Source organism: Plectropomus leopardus, chromosome 20 (assembly GCF_008729295.1).
Source record: "Plectropomus leopardus isolate mb chromosome 20, YSFRI_Pleo_2.0, whole genome shotgun sequence".
Lineage (NCBI taxonomy): Eukaryota > Metazoa > Chordata > Actinopteri > Perciformes > Serranidae > Plectropomus > Plectropomus leopardus.
In genome coordinates, this window is record NC_056482.1 from 18,171,627 (window position 1) to 18,190,901 (window position 19,275).

General features: G+C 38.1%; 1 protein-coding gene across 1 annotated transcript in view; it reads left to right on the forward strand.

The window, feature by feature from the left end:
- The window catches only part of LOC121959589 (splicing factor SWAP), a 62,722-nt gene that overhangs the window by 19,425 nt on the left and 24,022 nt on the right, over positions 1 to 19,275 (forward strand). Inside the window, exons 10-14 of the mRNA XM_042508985.1 lie at positions 73 to 166; positions 8,264 to 8,333; positions 10,259 to 10,362; positions 10,492 to 10,621; positions 15,318 to 15,514. Of these exons, the coding sequence (XP_042364919.1) occupies positions 73 to 166; positions 8,264 to 8,333; positions 10,259 to 10,362; positions 10,492 to 10,621; positions 15,318 to 15,514 (595 nt within the window). The remainder of the gene's footprint in view (positions 1 to 72; positions 167 to 8,263; positions 8,334 to 10,258; positions 10,363 to 10,491; positions 10,622 to 15,317; positions 15,515 to 19,275) is intronic.

A 19,275-nucleotide genomic window follows, 5' to 3' on the forward strand; every position in this document is an offset into this window, starting at 1 on the left:
CTCTGACTTATCGTTTATGAGTGCTCCCCTCTCATCTTATACACTATGTGTTCTTCCCTCTGTCTACTGTAGGTTTGACTTCTTGCAGTCCTGGAATCAGTATAACACATATTATGAGTTTAAGAAGAATTACTTCATGCAGAAGGAAGGAAAATGCTTTTCAGAGGTATTCCCAGCTTTATTATTATGAGTGTGTGAGCGTGTGTGCTTGAGAATCATGTAGACCTCCTCTAGCTTCATTTTATATTGCTGTCCATGTCTTGACACCTTAGTTCAAAACTTGTGTATTTGACACTTTGATGTGTTTGTGTTACAGTTGACTAGTAAAACTACTGTATTGCTGTGAACTTTTGTGTGGTCCATAGTTAGAGAATGCTGTAGATTATGATGACGGTACTGCTACAGTTTATTCATAGCTGCTAAGATAAAAACTCCTATGTGAAGCCTTAAATAGGTTAAAGAAATACTTTAGCCCAAATGGCCATTTGTATATCAATCACTCATTCAGTGTTACCTTGAAGGGATAAAAAAAAGCAATTTTTCATCCCTCAGGTGAACGAAGAATCCAAAATAGAGAAAATTCTTGATGCACTGTTGCAAAGGGGATCATGTCAAACGACAGCAAAACTTGATCAAAACAGTTTACAAACTCTCACACTCATGCGGTGTAATCCAAGTCTCATTTATCCAATCATTTGCTCAGTACTTCCAAAAAAGACAGTACCCTCCAACAGGGAACTAAACTGAAAGTGAAACTAATCTATGCTCTCATCAAGGCCAGACTCCATGGAATTTAACCTCGCTAAACACAGGAGCTGCTGGTCTCCAGCTGCCTTGAATAGTTTTTGTTATATTGTTTGACCTTAGTGTTTTAGACAGTTAGTTCGGAGTTTTAGAAAGTTAGTTTGAACATAACACAAACAAACAAATGGATAAAGGCAGTGGTAGACCAGCAGCTCAAAGGTTAAAGCAAGGTAAGTTTAGTTCTCTGCCAGAAAGGGCTGTCTGTTTGGGAGGTACTGAGCATATGATTGGATAAATGAGACTTGGATTGTACTGCATGCATTGTGTGAGAGTTTGTAAACAGATGTTTTGATATAGTTTTGTTGTTGTTAAATGCAGTTGTCTATGACTTAAGTTCATTATGTGAAAAAAAAACAAAGTTTTCTTCACAAATTCAACTAAACACAGGATGAGTCATTGATATACAAATGGCCATTTAGGGGGTGACATAATCCTTTAAGCTTTGCAAATGGCACACGATTAACAACATTGCTGTCATGGATATTGTTGAAGAAGAGTTTTACAAAGCCGGATAAGTGCATTTTCAGAAAGAAAGGTCAGTGTAATTAGTCCTCTTATTCTTCAGTAAAAACAAAAAAAAAAGAAAAAATACAGTTACAACCCACAGAACTAAAATTGCATGCAGGGCTGAAGAAATAAAAATGATAAGTTTGTGCGCAACGTGATGGCAAAGTTGTTGGAGAACCAGCAAGCATGTAGAGAATCAGCAGGAATGTGTGGCTCTAATGAGTGCTGGGATGGAGACAAGCATCAAATTAAAAATCTAACCCTTACCTTTATAGAGATATATCTGTAGACACAATTTTAAAAATTAATCATTGTATTTTTTTCTTTTAATATATTTCCTTTCATTTTTCTTTATTATATTATATTTGTGCTCTTTTCAGTAGATGTTGGGTATGAGCAGATCAAAGCTCGGTGAAAGCATTATTAATTCTCCCCAAAAAATGACCTTCACACTTATGAGAAACGCTGTTCTCCCATTTACCTCCTGTCATCAACCTCACTGTTCTCCACACCTGTACGTAATTGTGTTTAACAGCATTTGCAGCCACCACTTAGACATGGGAAAAGGTTGTCTAAAGATTCGCTGCACTTACAGTCAACCTTGAAATTAGCTGCTTTTTGCTGCTGATAAGCTAGGACCTGCCATGCTGAAATTTGAGGCATCCTGATCTAAAATATTGAAATGAAGCATGAGAGCGACACAGAGAACAAGGAAGAGATTATCTGAAAAGCAGGATCCAGCCTCCTTACAGGGCACCACAGCGATACGCTGTAAAAATCCCTCTGTCTTAAACAGTTACCCAGTCTCATTTCCAGCATCATTTCTGCCAGTGAGGTCATTCAAATTAGTATCCCTTGTTTTAAGATTTTTATAAAAACACATAATAATTAATTAATTAATATCTATAATATTGAATACATAACAGCTAACTGTGTCACTATCTAAACCTAAAATTTCAAACAAGTTGATTGGTTGACTGCCTATTTGTGGTCTTTTCCGTTGTTTCGCTTGTCCAGCTGTGCCTTTGCTAAAAAAGATTCTATACCTATTGTCTATCACTGTCTGTACACCAATATCAGAACTAAATCTGTGATGGTGAGGTCCTCAGTGACATTAAATAGCAGCAGTGCTAACAGACATGCATCACTTTTCTGGCTCTTCTGGCTGTCCTGGCACCCAGTGGCACATGCCTTATGCTGGGTTCACACTGGACGCGCAAGCGCCCCGATAGGTTAATTGTTGCGCAGCTGCCCGTCAGCAGTTACCTGGCCGTTCACACCAGGAGTGCATTTGTCTGCGCCAGTCAGCAGCAGCCCTCTTTCTCTGAGCTCTGTCTCCGTCTCTCTGTCCTTACAAGCCTCTATGTCTGTGGCTATGTATGTGTCTGTGAGTGAGTGAGTGTGTTTGTGTGAGCGAGTCCTTCAGTGTTTGTCCGCTCGCCTCTCTCTCTCTCTCTGTAGACTTAATTGACAAGTATTGTGGAAGCACTGGATGCATATTTTATCCCTTATCATGATCAGATCATTCATATCATATCTGATATAGCAGTTATATAATTCATAATAGGGTATTTAGTGTATTTTCTTGTCAGAGTCACTCACGTAAAAAAAATAGACTAAGCGCTAAAACTATTGCTGTAGATCATCAGGGGTGCAGAAAGCAAGTGGCCGTCACAGAAAAATCGGTGTTTTGCGGCTGTTCCAGTGTGAACCCAGAGTTGTATGTCGTATGGTGTGTTGGTTGAACAGTAAGTGTTGCTAACAAATTCATCTTGGTTAGGCAAGGAATAATTGATTCCTGGTATATGTTTGCCTTGGTTTTAGGGTGACCCAGAATCTCACAATTAATCATTAACAACAAACATTAAGTTGGGACGGGCTTATTTATGGTTCTTTCCAAGAATTTGAATTCATGCGTAGCAAGTTGCAGTTTTTCTCTATATTCCGGTGTGGTTCAACACCTGTCATTTATTTAATATTTATTCATGACAAAATTATCTTGGAAAATTGTTCTGCTGTTTTCCAGTTATTCCAGGACATACTGGAACCTTGTCCAGAACTCACAATTGTGGAGGGACAGTAACACCAAGAGATATTTTATCCTAAAAATAATTTGGAAGATACCCAGTTTTATTTGGTTGATTGCTGAAGGCTCATATTAGCTCAAGCTAAACTTAAGGAGGCAGGTTTGGTTGCTTTAAAATTAACTCTACCGAAGGGACCACTAATACAGCTTGTGAACAAATGCAAGGACAAGTGATGCATCACATATTTTCTCTGTGCTGGTGATAAATGTTACACACTGCAACAAAATGAAAGCAATTATGAACTCAACTCCTTCAAAGCACAACCTGTTTTCCTGCCAAGGTCCCTTTAAAATCTGATCTCATGACACCACTGAAGATGAATGGACTAATGCACGTTGTAGCATATTCACCAGGTATTTAAGTAGTGTCAAGGTTTTAGAAAAGCGGTTTGTCTTTTTCACAGGTCATTTACTGAGAGCAAATTCACCTTTTTTAACAAGAATCTGCAAGCATTTGTGTCTCAGCTTAAGTGTTTTTCAGCTCTTATAGCTGAGCTTTGGTGTTCAGTGTTTGGTTATTTTCACAGAGTTTATAAGTTTCCATAAAGCCATCATTGCTCACAGAAAACGGAATTTTATGTGATTTGAGCAGTAGGATAGCTAGGTGGGTAGATAGATGGATAGATATTTCTTATGCACATATATGCATGCGTGTGTATACCCTCATATTCAAGGTTTGTTGAGTCTGCTTTGTGTCAGAGTGAGAGAGGAGAAAAGAGAGAAGTGAGCGAGAAAGTTTTGTAAGGAGCAATTTGTCTTCTGACGAATCAAATCCATTAGCTTGTCAGAGTGCAGAGGAGTGTGGCCCATTATGACACAGCTCAGGCTGCTCCAACAAGCGGCTGCTCGGCTTTTCTATCAAGAAACCTGCCTCGTGTTTGTGATTTGTGCCGTGGGTAATGGGATGCAGATATCGCTGCTCTCAGTCAGTGCTATTATTTATAGTTTCATAGTTAATGAAAAAGCAAAAAAGGGCTAAAATCAGTCAAATCAGACAGCAGCAGGATGAGGGGCTGCCAGTAATTTGTTTAAGCATCAAAAAAATCTTCAGAATGTGGCACTTTTGGAGAGGATAAATAAAACTGTTATCTAAAAAGGGGCATTTTGTGAATAGTCTAAATCATCGGTAGATGTGTGTGCATCCTGTTTGAAGAGCTCTGCCCATAAGGTGTATAGAATATCTATGATTCATGTTGCAAGCTTTAATTTGCCCACCCAAATTTTCAGTTCTGATTATCAAACACATTCTTTTACCAATTATAATGTTTTCAATCTGCTCTGGCATCTAATAGAAATCCTGTTCCACCTTTGGGAACCACTCGCTATTTGTTTTGTTCACATTCAGCTGCACCCATGTGGCTTATGACAGTGTGTTTGTGGCTAGTATGCGAAGGAAAGCATCAAAAAAGGATTGTATTTTAGCCAGTGAAAAATAAATAATTAGCTTATGTGAAGTCTCAAATAGACAATTGAATTTGGGCTCAGCGCAGCAGTTTTCATCCCCTTTGCTGTCAGATTATCCCTGAATAAGACAATTTAACACATAAAGTACATTGTTCTATTTTTGGCTGGGCCTTTTACTATAGTCTGACAAAGGGAATGATTACTGTTGATTTATTTTTAAATTGAGCTGACAATTTAATTGTGTTGGGAGCAAAGTAGTTTTTGAACAAATCTGTAAAAAACGGGAAAAAAGTAGAAATCCAATTCACAGCAGTATAATTCATCTGGAGAGGGGTCAACCACAGGCTGTGTGAAATTATCTGTTCATCTACCAACATGTAGAGCTGCTCGTGGGTCAGTTATTTGTCATTTACATTTTCTGATGTGCAGCAAGCATTTTTATTTTTCCATTCTGACGATAGCTGGGGTCGGAGACATTATGGTTTTGGGTTGTAATATCCCCCCGTCAGTTCATCTCATTCTTATATCTCAAGAACACCTTTAAGGAATTTCTTTTTTTTTAGCAGAAATGTCCACATGGACTTAATAATGAACTGATTAGATCTTGGTGGTCAAAGGTAAAGGCCCTTGACCTTGCGTATGTTTCATCCCGTGAATGCAATATCTCTAGCATGACTTTCGGGAACTTCCTGAAGTTTGGCACAAATGTCCACTTCAATGAACTTAGGATGAACTATTTAGAGTTTGCTTGTCAAAGGTCAGGGTGGCTGTGACTTCACAAAATATACATTTATCTTGACAACATTTCACACAAATGTCCAACAGAATAACAATAATGAAGTGATGACATGTTTGTCCAAAAAGGTCAAAGTTAAACTTTGCTGTGACATCATGTTAAGCAAAAAAAAAAAAAACCCCAAAAAACCCCAAACACTTTTATGGCTATTATTCAACACCATAACTCAGGAACCACAGGGAAGATATTTGGTTGGATGCTAAATCGGAGACACTAATCTGGTGTGTTCATCTTTAAACTGTGCTGATCATATAGTTCTTCTGGGCTTGCATGTTAAAGATGTGTGTGCATTGTCAACTGCTAGGCTGCATATGAGTCTGGATAGACATGGATGTTAACTGCAACCTGACTGAATAGCGAAAGCATACAACAGTAAGGCATAAATTTTAGTTCATTTTAAATTCTCATTGTGATCTTTAACCAGCATGGGTTTTGCAGCCCTGCTATGAAACGCTGGTGCACGTTTTCATTTAGAGTTGAGGAATGTTACTTTCTGAATTGTGTTTTGCAGCAAGGCATGTGAATTAAGTAATCCAAGGATTCTAAAGGCTAAGCTAAAGGTGTATATGTGAGCACAATCAAATTCCTGCAAACTCCAGCTGGTAAGGTCTTACGGCGAATTTCCTCTTGCTTGTTCTCCTGTGAACTTTGATTTTAGAGTTTTTTTAGGAGTTGAATTCTCCCGGGCCTCGGTGAAGTGCTATGACTGAAAGCACTGTTCAATTACAGCTGAATAGTAGGAAGCTGCATTTGAAGCATTCTTCAAACATGGTAAAATGTACCTCATGAGGTTAGACGGTTTTTCCTCTTGTGGCATTGGCTTCATCTGTGCTTTCCCTTTCATTCCATCAGTAGTTTATATTTGGGATTGCTGCTAAGAGCACTTGGTCTACAGGTATTACTACAGAGGGTTTCTGGTTATCTGGCCTGTATTCATGCTAACTTTAAGGGCTTTGTGAAGACACTTTGTTGAATCGACAAGTGATAGCTGTTTAAAAAGCTGTTTAAGCAATAACTAACACTGAAATTAATTAATCCTGATAAGATATGTACAGGGTCATTCTGTGAAATAATGGCATTATTTACATGCTGACATGTCTAGCCACCTCCCTTAACCCATGTACAATACCCATATCTCCTACTGTAACTAATCATGTTTTAAAAGTTAACATATTGTTGAAGGTATACTATGCAGGAATGTTGGTTACCATTTGTAAAAACACTTGCCGACCAAAGCACAAGTAAAAACCAACCCCAGATTCACTCTGGTTGGGTGTTTTGCCTAGCTTTATTTTGAAAGTTGGTCTCTTGGAAGCCTGCTGCTCGCTACCCTTTTACAAAGCCCTGATCTCACCTGTGAGCTGTGGGGGAACACACCCATAAATATCCAGAACATAGAAAATTAGAAGAAAATAAGAAAATACAGGCAGAAGGCAGAGTCTCTGCAGAAAAAAAACACCTCCACACACTTCTAGTCATTCATAAGTGAGAATTGAGAGGGATTACTTATGTATGAGTGTAAACTTTGTATTGTATGAAAATCCTACATTCAAGTCTTTTTACAGTTTGTTATTAAATTTCTTTCTACAATTTTTCTAACAAAAAATCACAAAGCTTTAAGCATGGAAAATGTCTTGCTTTAACATGGTGGATTGTTTTTAGAATCTTATTTTATTCTTTCAGTAATGGAATTGCATATTAAAGGACCAGCGTGTAGGATTTAGTGGCATCTATTGGTGAGGTCACAGAACTGAAACTTCCATGTGCCAAGCATGTAGGAAAACTACAGTGGCCAGCGCCTTATCTAGAGCGAGTGTTTGGTTTGTCCTTTATGGGCTTCAGTAGAAACAACATAGTTGACTCTGTAGAAGAGGACCTGCTTTGTCTATAAGTATAAATGGCTCGTTAAAAAAACAAAAAAAAAACACAACGAATTTCAGTTTCAGGTGATTATAAACTAATGAAATAGATTTTATACCATTTTTGCCAATAGATCCTCATAAGACGTACCTTGAGTTGTTATAGCTGTGCACAAGTTTATAATTACCATTGTCTGCTTTTTTCTTACATCCCATTAATGTTTAGTGACAGTAGTTGGGTAAAAAATAATAAATAATAAATATGTTAGATTTCCATCTTACAAGATTGGTTCGACTCTAAAGATTCTTCTGCTGGTGTTAATGGTCTACTGACCTTTCCTATCCTGCTCTGTGCTTCCACTATAGAAGTTAGAAATACCGAGAGATTTCTATTAGGCAGCAGCAAGACTTTTCTGTTCTTCACAGTTGCTGTGAATTTGTAGTAAGGAGGCAACTTCAGAGGTGTAAACCTCTGAATGACTTATACCAACTTTTTGCACATATTACTGCTATACTTACAAAATCATCATGGAAGAACATAATGTTAAAATCAAGGACAGCAGGTTTCCATGGAATCTCATTTTCAGCACCATCTGTCTCTGTCAAAATCCTACTGGTGTACCCATATTGTGGAAACACTGTTGAAAGACACAGTCAAGTTTGGATGATATGTAGAAAAATGATATGTGGCCTCTGTTACTGCTTTATTTGTTGACCATGTACACTAAATATATGAAACTGATTGTGAGGAGTTTACTGTTTCTTTTCTTTTCTTTTTGACTCTCTCCTATCTTTTCCCTCACCCAGAGTGACACAGTAAATGATGATGACAAGCTTCAATCAGACACGTCAGTCAAAGACTCCAAGCTGACAAAAGGTACGACACTAAGAAGAAAAAAAAAACATATTCCAGGGTCATAAAAAAACTGTTTTCCTGGCCTGAGAGAGGTTTGGAATTCATAAAGTTTTCAATATACATTGTATTGGCTATTGTTTTACATGTATAGATGTTCAGATAAGCCATATATGTCTACAGTGTTGGGTCATTGATCCATTTGTACGGGGGAAGACTCATGATGGGATATTAATTTATACAGCCTAGCATACATAGTATAGCATACTTTAGGTTCAAGCAAGGTCACAAAACGACTATTAGACATGTCTATATTGATTGATTGATTGATTCGTTTATTTAAGTGTCATGCACTTAATTGTGTCCAGCCCACATGGGCTTGTAAGACACTGACGATAAGGTTACAAAAAACAAATACTATTGTTTTCATAATATGCAAACCAATAATAAACAATTATACCGGATACAGGGTTTTCTGGCGCAATGTCCATGCATTTTCAATAAATCTGTCAATAAAACAAAATTTTATTGAACAAGAAACAGCTTGCCAAAAGTAAAATCCAATCAGACCCCGAGTTTTATTGACATCTCTCTAAAAAGGAGGTCACCCTTGACATTTTGTGAAGTGCACCTATGTGTTGCTCTGATCTATTAGTATTAGCAGCTATTTTGGTGACAGGAAGGATTGATGAACGAGAAACATAAGCAAGTGCTAGCATTTTGCTTCTCCGCAAATGCCTGGGAAGTGCATCTTAAATCGTGTATGGCTGTATTGCAACATATGCCTACTCGTTTTAAACTACTAAGTCATGGAAATTTAGTAAAACATAATGAAAAAGTTGTGTAAAAGTTTTTAAAATTAATTGGTAAAAATATGTGGAAACCTTATACTACTTTCATTTCTTTATTTCTTTCGTTCAGTAAATGAGATATAAAGCCTTCGGGTAAATATGTATATATGTGAGCCCACACACACACGTTTACTGTGTGTGTATCATATGTTGGTGTTTACGCACAGCTGCCTTTGAGTCTGTTGGTATTTATGCTTGCAATTTCATTTGGTGATATTTGGCTGGAAATGTTTATGCAGAGATGAAAGAGTGCGCTTACTACAATGCTGGCGGAAACATGCACATATATGCAAATGAAGGCATGCATTCTCACAGACTATCGGAGGGCGACAGGTCACGGAGCAGGCCGTGGAAAACTAATAACGAGCCGGAGTAGAGCACAGGGAAACTATCCAGCCTTTTACAATAAAGATCAAGGTCCTATATTAAGGTCATTTCTTTAGGGAATGAGACACACTGTGTACTCTTTCATCTCTCCCAGAGCAAACACTTTTGATTACAAAATAAAAATCAATGTGACACACCACTGCTGCTTAATATCTAAACAGTTTTGGGGCCAACTCTTTCAGTCCGTCTGTTTATTTTGTCAGTCTCTGTGTAGTTCTGTTTCTTATTTTGCGAATTTTGTCAAATTTGGCACAAATGCCCACTTGGACTGAAGAATGAACTGATAAGAATCTGGAAGGTCAAAGGTCAATGTCAGGGTGACCTCATGAAACAGATTTTTGGGCATGACTCAAGAACTTTGTGCGCCCACTTTGAAACTGTGCTAATGGTAAAGATCTAATGTGTGTAAAGCATCTATGTTTTCACAGACATGGATGTGAACTGTAAGTACAACTTGACTGCTGTGCAGAGGCATACAACCTCGTGGCACTATATCTAGTTTTTTCTATTTCTCCATCTTTCTGTTCTCTATTTCTGTCCATCTCTCTTTTAATCTATCATCTGGATGCTCCTTTTCTCTTTGTTAATGCACTTGTCATTATCAAGAAGCAGCCTAATTGCTTTAGTCTACCTGTCATGAATATGTGCTCTTCTGAAATCCCTTTCTTTTCTCTAAATCACGTCTCCTCCTCTCTCTCTCTGCCATCGCAGCCTCTTTCGCCCCCATCTGTTTCGCCATCAAGGCAAAGGAAAATGACATGCTGCCGCTGGAGAAGAACAGAGTTCGATTGGACGATGACTCGGACGAGGACAAGGTCTAGTTCAGTTCTATCTATTTAGTGCACATAGATCTAAGGTTGATTTGTTATGGATAGAAAAGTGATCCTTGAAAACATATTTTTGGAACCTAGACATTAACAATAAATTATCATACATTTCTGAAGTTGCTGGAGGAGCAGGGGTTGGAATCTATAATGGGTGGAGCTGAGATGGCTGACAAGGAGGCTGCTCCTGCTAGTGCGCCAGAAGAGAAGAAACCCTCCCTCACCTTGGAGGAGTTGGAGGCAAAACAAGGTAACTTTTTTTAAATGATTGTTGGGAGATTTAAAAATGCTATTGTAAACCATATTTATCATGCACTGCTTAAAGATCAGGAAAAACCAAAATAAATATGTGAAATATGTGTCACGCCACAGAAAAATGTGTCCTTAATTACCAAGCCGTGAAAATGTGTGGGAACCCTGTCTAAGTGTTTGGAAATCTGGTCCATATCCATAGCCAAATTAGCCATAAAAAAAAAAAAATAGCGTAAACCCATGTTTAGCTCTGACTGCTTACTTGATAGCAAATGCCATTAGTTTGGTAGCAAAAGCCATTACGACAACAAAGAGGCAGAGGACGCCAGTGCACTTCAACTTAACTTTGTTAATTGTCTTCAAGTATAGAATGTCATGTTTCAAATTGAATCTGACAGTGTTTCCTTTTTTCCGTCCATCAGTTTGTGTATTCAGACAATCATCGGCCTCATTCTGCCTGTGTGATAGACAGAATGTTGATAAAGCATCTGATGATGGATTTGACAGTTGTTTTTTTCTCCCCCTAGCTCTGTGGCTATTTGAAGTGGGTTGCTAGAATTAAATTCTTTTGTCAGCGTAAAAGTACAGGTGCTGTTACTTTCTGGGAGGGTTGAAAATGGAGGTAAAACGAGGGGAAGAGAGGGGATGAGTAAATCCACTGAGTCTGAATTATAAATTTTCTCAACCGGGTGTACCCTGCAGTAACACACGAGCAGTGTAGTACAGCAAACAACAGTCATATATCTCTCCAAAGGCCTAATGGAGATGTATTCTCTCTATTTTTGTCTCTCTCTTTTGTTCAGTCATGGTTGTAGAATGTTACACAGTGGTTCTCTTCAATCTTTCCCAAGCTAAAGTGATGCATCAGTGAGTCTGCACTCAAACACTTGACAGTTATACAGGCATACTCATTTACGTCAGAATGCATACACGCACAAAAAGCTTTTTTTGTCCTGCAAGGGGATTACAGTCCTTTTAAATACTGTTTAAAAACAAAATCAAATTCAGCTGATCTAATGAGATCACTGTGTGGTTGGTGAATGATTTTTTTGCAAAAGGCTTCTCTAAAAAGGCTGAGAAAAAACTTGCCTGATGCATGTTGCCAATTTTATTTTTAAGGTTAGAGTCACATTGCTAAATATTCATATATTCTAATGTATCAAAAGTAATATGCTTTTTTTGACTGGAGGCTGGAAGCTATTGTACTTGAAGTTGATTCATTGCGTCTTGTTATACTTTTACAGCCCCCAAAATATGCAATTGCAACATTTTGGCTTCAAAAAATTGGACAGCTTAGCCTTTGTCTGCGTGCGTCGTTGAATGATCACAAAGCAGATGAAATTTAAAATGACATTCCTGAGAGACCTTTTCAAATCTCTGTCAAACAAAAACTGACAGCTAGCAGACACTGATGCAGTTGTGGTTATCAATAATCCATTTGTTCTTACCTGTTAACCCGATGCACAATCCTTCAATGTCAAAGGTGTGAAAAGTAAGAGTTGTACTCATCAACTCACAAAATAACCATTTTATATCTGGTAAACATGCTAATGCTTTATCATGTAGTACAGTAAATCTTTTTACCCCACATACTACCTCATCAAATTTACCAAACTATGACCAGCGTTAAAACATAGTAGCGCAGGCATTCTCTATTCAGCTGATGGAAATATTCTCCTGATCTGCTCTTTTCTTCCTAGTAGCTGTCATTTTGAGGTCCGGATGCAGTGTTTTTAAAGCACTCATTTTATCTGCACTTACTACCTTGCCATCAAAGCTTGGCTCGTAACTAATCATGGACGCATGTGCTTGCTGCATTCATGAACGTGACTACGTAGTCGGCTGATATAGAAACAAAAAATTGTTACAGGAAGGGCAAAACTTATTTTAAATTACATTTTAGGGATCTCATAGTCTAAAACTATTTTCATTTTATATATTGTGGTATTTTGACAACATTAAAAATGTTTGAATTAATGTATTGAATGAAAAAAAAATAAAATAAAAAAATGTCTGTGCACCACTGACAGATGCTTGTGCACAACCAGTGGTGGTTTTCTGGACCATAGTTAGGGAATCAGTGATTTAGTATGTTAAGGAGGAAAGAGACAAGTTTTTTTATTTGTATTTTTTTAAATCTTTTATTTATTCTCAAACATAGCACTATAAATTAAATGTTGATCACGCAATGTACTGATACCATCAGTGTTACGATTGGTTTTCTAGAGATTTTTAGATTCATATTTTTGTCTGGCCATGGTGTAACCTCTAATAGCTTGTATGTCCCAATATTTCCTATAATACTACATTCTGTATTCTGATGCAGTGTGAGGTTACCTTGCAGAGACATGATTGAGGTGCCAATGCACGAGTCAGTTGTTCGGCCAATGCCCTCAAGGCATTGTAAGTCTTTAAAGACGCTGATTTCAGCATTTCATGAGCTCTCAAAGGGCATGGCGAAAGTGCAGGAATCTCCCTTAGACCCAAAAATAGAAACTGGAAAGATGGACGGACAGAGAGTTAAGACAAATGTGCTAGTTTTCAACGTCAAGGGGGCTGACGGGTCTCGTTTAGGTTCAGTGGAACAATTTCAGACTGTTCATGTTCTCTTTCCAAGCTGACAGACGGCCAGAGAAAGAGGCTGGAAAAGCCTAATAAATAGCTGAGGAATTGGCTTTGCTGTGTGGCAAAGTGGCTGTCAGTCAGCAGGCCTAACTTGATCAGATAGCAGGAGAATCAGTGGCAGACAGCAGAACGCTAATCTGTATTGATGGACTGGAAAACAGCCACACACACCAAATGCAGTTTACAGTGATAAATACATGAAATGAAACATTTAGGTCCAACATTTCCTAGTAGATATTTCATAGTGGTGGTAGCAGACTTCAGAGATATAAGCTAATGTAATGTAACATATACTGTAGGTTACACACACACACACACACACACACACACACACACACACACACACACATATATATATATATATATATATATATATATATATATATATATATATATATATAATATATATATATATATATATATATATATATGAAGCATAACCAGTGCTAGCTGGACATGGGAGAATGAACGATTAAAACTGGCCCAGTTGAAACAAATTCCTAAAAACCTTTCTCCATTTTTCTCTCTTAGATCGGTCAGATGACCAAGATTACTTTTTTGTGTCTATGTCATAAGCAGTCCTTCTTCTCTGTTTCCTGGCACATTAGTAGAATGAATAAAGCATAGCCTATACCACCAACTTCTAATGAAATTTTGCTTTGTAGAGCCTATTCTGTTCGCTCTAAATCAGTAGAGGGAAACACGACAAATTTGCCTTTCTAATGTGTTAAATTTGCCTGACAATTTAATGGAAAGAAAGCTACAGTTAGCAACTTATTGCTGAACTTGATGGAGCATTTATCAGCCAAAGGTTTCAGGAATTGGTTGAGACCAAAAGCAGAGTTAAAAAGAGAATGAATGCTGTAGGAGCTGATATGTTAATGTCGTGTTCACAGCTTGTTTTCATTGCCCCTTAAAGGCCAAAAAAGACTGTTATTGCAGGTTTAACTTATGATTATTTTATTTATCAATTTGTTGAGTACTTTTTTGATCAGTGGCTTGTTTTTTTTAGGTGTAGACATTGCTATACTATCAGGAGACTGCAAATTCTTAATTGAGAAGTTGGAATCAGAGACTTGTTGGCATTTTGCATGATAAATAACTTAAATGACAAATTAGTTGTGAAAACTGTCTAGTGATCAATTTATCAGTCATCAGTAAATCAGTTTATATATTACTGGACAAAAAACAAACAAACAAACCAAAAAAAAAAAAACAAGGTTGTCCACCATGAAAAGTTATATCAAATTAGTCTATTAATACAATATTAACACTTAGCCTGGCTAGCACTGTGCATTGTGTCACTGTCTGGGGTACAGATGGATTCTGCTCCACTTGGCTATTGTTCACACTATACTCAAATATGATTTGCCTCGGCAGCTAGCCTATTTTTAACCCTGAAGAGATAACAGTAGCCCCAGCAGTTGCATAACTTACACAACTTGTTTTCCGCAAGCATTTGCTTTGTACTTCATTGTCTTGTCTTGTTTCCTTTGCCGGCTTCATCCTGTTTCTCTCTGTGACCCATCTCATTCTTGTGCTCTACGTACCTATCTATCCCCCACCCGTCTCTGTCACTTCATCTCCTTTCTTCATCTCTCAAAACCATGCATATTTTCCATCCTCCGTTTTCACTCAGATGTTTGTCTCGTCTTCTCCACCCACATGTTCCCTCCTACTTTGCTATACAAACCTTGGATGGCATGAAATAACCTACTACCAGAGATCTTATACTTTCTGTCCTGTTGGTCTCTGATATTTTTGTTGTTTCTTAAACTCTCATGTCTCACTCTCAAGTGCCTCTATTTGTGTTTTTTCTCCATCTTGTAGTTCTTAGCCTTTTAGAGATCATTTACTTGTGGTCAGGAATAAGTTAGCTGGTTAAAAAAATAGAGCATAATTACTCTTTCCCTCCTTCTCTCTGCCATTTCAGTCATTTCCCCCTCACTCATAGCACTGTATTAGATGTATATCTTGCTGCATTAAGAACAGATAATGGACTATCATTATTTTCATCCTCCTCCAACCATATCTTACCTGTTATTATCCCCTAATTTCCCTGCTTTTAGCCAAGCAGAAACTGGAGGACCGTCTCGCAGCTGCAGCCAGGGAGAAGCTGGCCCAGGCATCTAAGGAGTCCAAGGAGAAACAGCTACAGGCAGAGAGGAAGAGGAAGGCAGCACTCTTCCTGCAGACCCTCCGTGGACCCTTTGCTGGGGAACCTGAGGCCAAGAGAGCTGAGCTTGACTCAACAGCACAGTTTGAGGTAGGTGAATGGTTGATAAAGAGGGATCGGTATTTGTCATACATTTATGCGTCTTAACATTTTAGACGCTCAGCCAAATCACCCTTACTCAACTCGTGTTTGAATCCCAAGTATTTGATTCCAAATAACAAGCAAGTTTGATGTATCACATATTGAAACAGGCACAGTGTATGGGCAGTATATTGCATTATCTCGAGAGTGCTATAATGTATGCAGAATATATGCATTTAATGACTCCCATTACTGTAGGTCCCTGTTAATCTCTGAGACCAATTGTCTGCATTAATTTAGACATCTGTTAGCCAGATACAACACTCAGGCAATAATAAATAGCAGGGATTCAAGTTGCATTGATGAATCACAGTCTAGGGAGGTTGTGACTCGACACTGTACAGTTAGTGTGTATAACTTTGTGAAAGTATACTGTATTAAGATTTACACACTGCAGCCCCATTATTTTAATTTCTCAGTCTGTAGACAACATTTCTGGGCCCCAGATGCACTGACTGATATACATATGGATATAAAATTCCATGTTTAAAAGAATCATTTTGCACCAGGCCAATAGAAAGTTTTATCCAAAGTATTGTTCTAATATTTTAGTACCAAGGTGCTTTATCTTAAGCCCTTTTTACATAGAGATACCACAACACTACAGCAACAAAGAACCTTCATGAAACCAGCCATGCTTTTTTACACAGAACCAAACAATGCAGGCATAATGTTGCCCCAGTGTGTGATTTTAAATAGCATGCTAGGCTTCTTCTAATGTGACATAAAACTTAAACATTGGGCAATGCTCTCTAAACAATTGCAATGGAATAACATGGCAATAGGAGCTCCCGCACCTCATTGTCTTCCCAATTTGAGGACATTTTCAGTTGTTCTCCTTCATCTTTGAGTTTGGTGCCAGCTTACTGCAATGGGTGTCATGTAAAATAAGTCATCAAAACATCACACCCTTCTCATCGTGCCGTTTCACACTTTTTACACCAATGTCTATTCTGTGCTGTTTCTAGTCCTGCTGCTGACTTTAAGACGGAACAACTCTTTCCTTTCTCCTGTGTTATTACCTTTTATACAGAACAGTGAGACGGAATAAAGGAGCAACATACCTGCCCTGAACAGGCAGTGTAAAGAGGCTTTTGTCTGCAGTTTTGGACATCAAGAGTGAACTTATTTTGGGCCTCACAAATGTCACAATTGTCTTGTAAAGGGAGACAAATTCCCTCTTGGTATTACTTTTCCATCTGAAAAAGGGGCCAAACTGGGAGCTGTGAGTCACATTTTGCTAACTGCAACAACCTGCTGTTAAAACACAAATAGGGGTAGCCAGTGATGTCTGAGGAAAGATACTGTGTCCATTGATTGCACGTTTGCATTTATTGAAGGTTTTTTTTTTTTTCATCAAATTGTCGCTTGACGTTCAGCGTGCATTGATTCAGTTTTATTCGTAAAGGTTGGCAGGTTCATTCTTTTCCTCAATATGCAGAAGCATGTAATTTTAGCACAGAGCATGCCAGCGTAAACAAATATTTTGAGCTGACATTCATACAGAGTTCAGAGACTTGTTATCCCTCCTTGATGTTTCTCCCTTCACATTTAATATTACCTGCAACTCTGTATATAAATGTATTTTAATATGTAGCTGGATAATTCAAGGTAGAAAAATCACACCCATGAAAGAGAAACGTTTGTCAGTACAACTGAAACATGGAGCCTGACACATAAAGTTGTAAGAGCTACACCCCTGGATGGACCTGTCCACCGTGAGGTTAATGGCTAATTTTTGTTGGCTCTGTTTTTTCTATTCGGCCTCTTATTTTTGTTGAACTGCGGTCAAGTGGATGTTGAATAAAAGGTACAGCCAGCTCTGTACTAAAACAGCCTCAGTCTTTATGGGTGAGTAGGATTTCAAACGTGTTGTTACCAGATGGCATATTGTGTTTTCTTTTCTATGATGGATGATTATTGATTATGTACAAATGAAGTTGCAGGCGCCTACAGCAGTAAGTACCTGTCTGCATTTGGCAGTAGTGATGGCAGATTTCAGCTTATGTGATCGTGCAATCACAGATGAAGAGATGAATGTTTCTTAGGGAATATAAGGTCAGCTATATGTGACAGATAAAGTACATCACACGTTGTTATTGAGATGTTGTTGAGCTCAATCTGCGCTGAGGCTAAGCTTAGACTGATTTCCATGTATGAGCAGCTTCAGGCTGGGCTGTGACAGCAATTCCAATCAGTCATTGCTTAAAAAGGATGTGGGATTTGTATGCTGAATAGGTTGTTCACTATGCAGCTGTTGGCGTTGATACTGAAGCGTACTATCTTTTTGTTGACTCATAGTGTACTGTTTTCAACAAAGACTGGCCCAACGGCAGAGGGCTGAATCCTTCCCAAGATCTAAAAAGCTTTTGTTGTTGTTGTTGTTGTCTTTGTTATTGGTATGAATTGTTGTCTTTTTGGCTTTCATCCCATAGATATTAGTGGGTTCATGTAAAGACTATACTGTAAAGGCTGCTGTATTTATCCATACAGAAACAATGCAGAGTGGGCGCTACGTAAAGCTGGTCAGTGAACATTCCTGAAGGCAGAAGATGGAGGAATCTTTTTGTCTTTTTTTTGCCAGCAACAGAAGATTTTTTTTGCTGTTGTTGTTTAAACAGTGTCTGAAATATAACTTTTTGACTCAATATTGAATGTGACAATAAGGTATTACACTGAATTTAAACGTCAAGAGGAGGCTAGACCAAAATTTGAAGCCAAGATATTTCAACAACTCACCACCACAGCCTAAACATGTGAAAAACTGCTTGTGAAAGGAAAGAACAGAAAAAAATAAAGCTATAATGCTCAGGTAGCAACATCCAGGGCGGAAAAATAAAGCCAATGTAAGAGTTTCAAAGCTGCAGTTCCTCGAAGGACCATTTGAGACTGTCTCAAGAATCTAGTCAATCCCCATGTTGCTCAAAATGCACAACTTTACAGCAGAAATAAATATGTTTACACCCTGGTACAAAAAACGGTTTTGGTCTGTATAGCTAATTTCCCCTTTCATGACAACTGTAAGGAGGTAAATTTTTGTATATAGCTCATTTATTTTTATATTTTACAGCGTAAAGTAACGCATAATTAAGAACAGGGCTGCTAGTGTCCTCACCTTCTCATTGAGATCCATCCTTTGCTCCTGCACAGTGCCAGCCATGCACCCAAATATGGTCCCTTTTGGCTCCAAAAAACCTAGATGGCAGTGGCCGAAACAGCAGACTTCAGTCCATTAATAAGTCCATTTTTTTACAGTGTATAGTAATGCACTCCTGTTGTTATGGGAAACTGAAAATCTACTTGCATTTGGTGCTTGGCGGTTTAAATTTGTACCCTATGTTAAAACTTTCTGTACATATCCATTCTTGTAATTATCAAGAACATACCACCTGCTGAGATAAGTTGGGCAGATGTGGGCACACCATAAAATGATCAAATCAGCACAGGCTCAGAGCCCTTTGCTACATGTTATTTTGCGCATTCATTAAGATCCATGGCATTATTAGATGAGCATCTGAAGAGAACTACAGAGGAATCAGAGGTGGAAAGTGTGGCTCCTGACAAAGAAAGACACAAATTGAATTGTAGAAAGCTTTCTTTCTTCTGTTGCACCTATTTCCCTGTTTTGGTGCCCCAGAAATAATGCAGGACATGTCTTTTTAAAAATTCAAAGCTTTGTTCAGTTTCATTGTAGCGCTGCAAAAATGCAA